The sequence below is a fragment of the Thunnus thynnus genome, chromosome 21 (assembly GCF_963924715.1).
Source record: "Thunnus thynnus chromosome 21, fThuThy2.1, whole genome shotgun sequence".
In the NCBI taxonomy this organism is placed as follows: Eukaryota; Metazoa; Chordata; class Actinopteri; order Scombriformes; family Scombridae; genus Thunnus; species Thunnus thynnus.
The window spans coordinates 27,125,534-27,131,137 of record NC_089537.1 but is presented as its reverse complement, the minus strand read 5'-3'; the positions used below and the strand labels follow the sequence as shown (position 1 = coordinate 27,131,137).

Genomic DNA, 5,604 nt, shown 5'->3' with positions numbered 1-5,604 from the left:
GAACAATGTTTCAATGTATTCATTCTGAATTAATTGCAAATGTCATGCTATTTGGTTTTATACAACCTGAAAGAGCATATGGTCATTAAAAAAGAAGGAAAACTTATGAATTGTCTATTTATTGATTGATTGATTATGATCTCTGGTCATCCTCAGTCAGTAGTCAGGTCAGTAGACAGTGCAGTTAGCAGAGGAGCGCTGGGTACACAGGAAGTCACTAGTGACCTCTTTATAACCTCTAGCTTCAGTTAGACCACTTCCTGTTGAACAAATGACAAGAGAAACGGGTATGATGAGTGTCTGTCCACAGAAGACAAGAACAGGAAGAACTGTACAAGAATGGCATCATATGTTTAAATAGAGGTAAATACTGTGTTAGTAATAAAGTAAAAGGGAAATTTCCTCTTCACTACCAAATATATCCAATAAAACATGGATCATAGTGATTTAGACTGAAGATTGAATATGACTGTGAATTGTGAATGTTAGAAGAGGAAACTCACCATACTGCAATCTTACCTTCCATGAGGTTGTAGAGGTTGCAGTAGTTGGTGCCGTGGTCTTTGATGGCATACCAGGTCTCGGAGATGGACATGGCCTAGAGACAGAGTTACGCATGTCTTACACAATATACAGACTGCACAGAATCAGAGGCAGACAAAGAGAGACAGTAATTGGAAGTAAGACAGAGACCATTAAAGAAAACATTTTACAGTGAGAGATTGAGATAGAGAGGAAACACAGAGAGAAAGGAGGGATTGAGATGTGGAGGACAAGGACTCAGACTGAGAGGTTAGAGGTTGAATGAGTTTGGTTTTCCAGAAACTTTCAGATAAGAATTTTAGAGGAGCGTGAAAACCTACCGAAACATGACAGCAAGTGAAGAAATGATGGGAGACCAGTCGGAAGTTGATGTCATCCACATAACTCTTAAAGGGAGTGGTGTGTTTGGCAGCTATAAAGTGGACAGAGGCAGACTGCAGCTGCAAAGACACCAAACCATGTTTGATTAAAAGCCATTGACATAAAACCTCCAACTACGAGCATCCCAACTTTGCTGGTGGAATTTATGAACAGGAATGCCATAACTGGATTTTATCTTAAACATAGACTTGTGGTGTATCATGAAATGGAACAAACCACAATATTTTGACACAGGGCCCTTCGACAACACAAGCCTCAAGATTATGTAAAAATGCAGACCGAAATTTTAGGCCCTCATCATTTCAGTTGTTATGGTGTCTTAGTGCATAATACCAAACTCATTTACAATGAACCAAATTACCACAGAGTAATTGCTACATAGGCAATGTGGGGCTTTCAGAGCCTGTGGGCAGTTGCAACAATTGCCCAGTTGGTAAACCAGTCTTGAACAAAACAAAAACCTGTTTAACTTCTAGTGATTAAAAACATTGTTATCAGCAGTTTGTCAACTGTACCTCAGTCACAAGTGTGACAGTTTTATAATGTGGGTGGGGCACGCACACACCTTGTACAGGCACTTCTGTCCTCCCATTGTGCAGCCAGCCATGGTTCCCCACTTCTTAATCTGTGAAACCAGCGATTCATAAACCACTTGACAGGGTATCCCAAAGTACCTGCATGAGAAAAACAACCACTCAATATGCTTTTAGGTCCATGTGAGTTCACAAGGTCTATGTGAGTGCACAGGATGCCCAAAAACACTTACATTTACAAGAGGGTTGGAAAGGACTCGAGTGGCCATTTTCAATAAAATGGTGCTATCTACTGGACATTAGCTGTGACTGCTATTCTTTGACTACATGACAGTTTCCTGTTTTCTTTATGATGGAGGCTTTGAAAAGCTGACTTTATATTACTGCTTTTATTACAGCAGTATTTTAGTGGCATAATAACTTACATGTTTTGAGCTAAATACATTTTTTTCATTGTTAATTTTATTTTTTTTAATAGCTAATTGTATGGAACTCAAAGAATAAGATGAAGATCAAATTCAAGAAGAACATTTTTATCTCTCATAAGAGCTTGGTCTGTGTTTTTCTCACTAAAGCATGGAGTCATGGAGGCCCTGCCTCTGATAAACAGTTTAGGTTTTCACTCTGGCCATATAGAGGGTCTTACTGAATACAAGAAAAAAAAAAATCTAATCAAATATATAGTAAGGGTATGCCAGACCCCTAAATTGAGAAAATAAAAAAATGAAAGTGATGATTTAAGTTCTAGCACCCTAACATTTTTAAAATGTTTTGTTGATATTTGCCCCTACAGGCCTAAATGAGATTTCTGTATGTGTTAATGAAAAACAAGTGGACTATTCTTCCATATCAAATCCAGTTTCCCACAGTCCTTACAGCATGAAACCGTACTTCAAACCATGGGAAGCCTTTTGGTGCATGTGTGAATGTTATTTTCTTATTTAATGTCAGCAGTATCATGTAAAACAGCCAAGAAAATGGTGGTCAGAAGTGTTCAACTGACTGTTTAGGTTTAGGTGAATTCAGCTAGAGGAGAACAGAGACAGAATGAGATTGGGAATTTGAAAAGATCATGTCAAGATGGCCTAAGCCAAATAAAATGTAGTGAAAGGAATATTGTCTCAAGCCAGTCCATGTTCAGGGTCAGCTTTAGCTCAGTTGAAGGGGAGCTTTTAATCCACTGTAGAAATGGCGTGTCAGTAGCCTGCTCTCTGATTTGACTGCCAGTTAAATAGATTACAGCTAATGAGGTGGTCATATGACTACACGTTGTTTACCAAAAATACTTCCAAATCCACATAGAGTTGTTTTGATTATATGAAAAATATGAAAAAAACAAGTACATGAGTAACATATAATGCAGTCAAATACATTAGCACTGCAAAAAAACAAACAAAGAAACAAACAACAACAAAAAATTAAGTTTGGAATGCTCTGGCGGAAATATTGTCAGGCAGTATCCTGTTAGGTTCTCTTTCTCAGCACTGATGAGGTTTGGCTGCTTGCTTGCCTGGCACAGTGTGTTTAATCATGAATTATGGACATTTCATGTAATCCATTTGTGTGTGTCCACCTACATAAGTGATTATTACAAAGTTGCTAGGGTTTTTTGCTCAGCTAGCAACTATCTCAAGCCTCAGGTCAGTTGCTCTATTGATAAGATTTACTCACCATATTCATGGTCATGGGCCCCTTTCCTCTAGTGCCATGACATTTGCTGTCATACTATACTTCCTTACCTCAGATGAACTCATGGCCTTTCCTATAGTGCCATCTACTGGACAGACCTCACATTTTTATCCCCACATTTGGCAAGGCTGTAAGTATAGCAGCATGCAGCAATAGTCAGACTGCGATTCGGTCTGGTCATCACTTTGGTATTTGTAGTGTGATGGCTTCTCACTGGGCTTTACTCTTTTGCATATTGTGTTTCTGTTATTGTAATTGTGACAACAATTACAAAGGCAGCAATGTAGTTGATAATTCTATGGGAATTCAGGTAATTTAATGAGCATAAAAAGAGCACAGTTATTGTCCACATGTCTAAAGCATCAACATCAAAAATAATGACAGTGTCTACCGAATACAGTGAAACATGCAGACCCTCATCAACACTGAAGGAATGATGCATAACAGAATATTTGATCACTACAACCTGAACTAACACCTCTGACACTCATCAAATACTCAACATTTTCAGCTTGACAAAGATATAATTTACTAGACAGGTATTCCTGTTAATGTAACAAGAATGCCTTACAATGGCTTCCTGTAAATATAAATTGAACAACCTGGCAGTATCTTTTCAAACTGAAATATAAAGATAGTACTAAACATGTCATTTGTGTTACTTCAGTACATTTAATATATAATTGTTTTACTTTGACTATGGTTAGTTCTAAGCTTTTCCTAGATAGTGATATTGCCCTGATGGCAAGGAAAGAAATCTTGAACTTTTGTTATGAAAATCAAATATATCGGAAAGTATCTATCAAAGCATGTACAAAAGATATAAACCATACATACCATTCTACTTTGCACTGGGCATGGAGAGGTCCAGCACAACAAAGCTCAGATATACCAACTGCCAGTATCACTGCAAGGAACCAGGCATGCGTCATGCTCCAAACTGTGTCAACAAAGTTCAGTCTGAGCTTAATACTCACACTGACAACAGGTCCAGTTTCTGTGAGACATAAAAAGGGCAAAGAGTCACAGGATGATCATGTGCTTTTCTGAAAAGGAAACAGACTCAATTCAATTTACTTCAGAGGAATAGATAATAAGGAATGGCTGCTGAGATATTTGATTTACAGAGACACCTAGGGGCAGTCTGAGATAGATGCAGACAGTAGTGTATGTTTTCTCTGCTCTGACTGTCCCACCACTGCGACCAAAGGGACCTGTTGGCAGCATGTCCAGATGGGTCCAGGTCAAGACTAAAGAGATCATGGGTTTTTCTTTTGTAAAACCCTATTAGATTTCATGACCATTTCTATAAGAATTTGACCTGTATCTTTCTTATCATAAATGTGCTTATCATAAAGCAGTGTTCTAAGGTGGATACACCTTCAATCCTGTTACTTTAAGAAGTCACAATGATTAAAGATAGTGGTATCTTATCCAAGCAGAATTAGAATCAGAATCAGGTTTATTGCCAAGTGAGTCATTCTGTGTCAAATCAGACAGAATCCAGGAAAGTGGGTGCAGCACCATCTCAGATTTTATTCAGAGTTTGTCTATATAATGTTTGAGTCCCAAAACTAAGGCCTACAAAATATTTTTTGTTCAATTCCAATGTTTTTATATTTTTGTGGCCCTTGATATATTTTAATTTTTACACTCTCAAAAATGCCTTATCTGGGAAGCCATATTTTCGCATTGATATCTTGAAAAGCATTATTCCTAGCCTTACCAAACTTTGTGAGATGGAAGACAAACATGTTCTCATTATAACTGAATGATTAAAAGTTTGTACTGCATGCCCATTGATTTTCTGTAAAGCCCTAGATTTGAAAAAAAATTCCTAAACGAGAGCGATATTGAGGGTACATTGAGGGTTTGTTTATACAGTAGCTAAATACACAGTTACAGGAATTGTTTTAACTCTAAGAAAAAACATCCATAATGAAGAAGCAATGTCTTCCCTTATGATCTGTACTCATGTGTGTCCCAGCCTCTGAAATATTGATTGGAGTTAAAGAAATACATGTTTTCTGAAGGCTCATTTTACTATAGGTCATTTATGCAAGCTATGTTCTTTACTATCAGGGCATATAATTTTCTAACATGCACATTATAAAATTACATGTTTAAAAATATCCAATCTTTAATGTGGAAACACATTAAGATACTCCCACTGGAGCTTGAGAGGGCCATTTAGGATACCACCTCCTTATACCAGAGGTTTTATCAAAATATTTCACTTATTTTCAATATCCAGGACCTTACCGAAAACACAATTCCCATCTCAAATGCCCTCTATTCCAATGAACATACTGAAAACATGTTTATCCTTTATTTCTTACATTTCCTATGACACAGGAATTCAATAATAGTGGAGATACTGAGGCAAAAAAAGTAACTGAAATTGACATTTTTCTGCCATAGGTAAAATATCTTTCAAATCTGTGTCTATTTTTGTATG

General features: G+C 37.2%; 1 protein-coding gene across 2 annotated transcripts; it reads right to left on the bottom strand.

Annotated features, from left to right (window-relative positions):
* Nucleotides 1–4,105, bottom strand: LOC137173675 (uncharacterized). 2 transcript variants are annotated; one of them, XM_067578628.1, is made up of 5 exons: nucleotides 3,984–4,105; nucleotides 1,490–1,598; nucleotides 864–983; nucleotides 520–598; nucleotides 1–260 (listed from the first exon to the last, which is right to left on the bottom strand). In XM_067578628.1, the coding sequence occupies exons 1-5, from the start codon at nucleotides 4,076–4,078 to the stop codon at nucleotides 169–171; spliced, it is 495 nt and encodes a 164-aa protein (XP_067434729.1). In that variant the 5' UTR covers nucleotides 4,079–4,105; the 3' UTR covers nucleotides 1–168. The 2 variants fall into 2 exon arrangements, with proteins under 2 accessions (XP_067434729.1, XP_067434730.1); XM_067578629.1 differs by lacking the exon at nucleotides 3,984–4,105 and adding an exon at nucleotides 3,129–3,169 and having other exon boundaries at nucleotides 6–260.
* Between the last annotated feature and the right edge of the window lie 1,499 nt (nucleotides 4,106–5,604).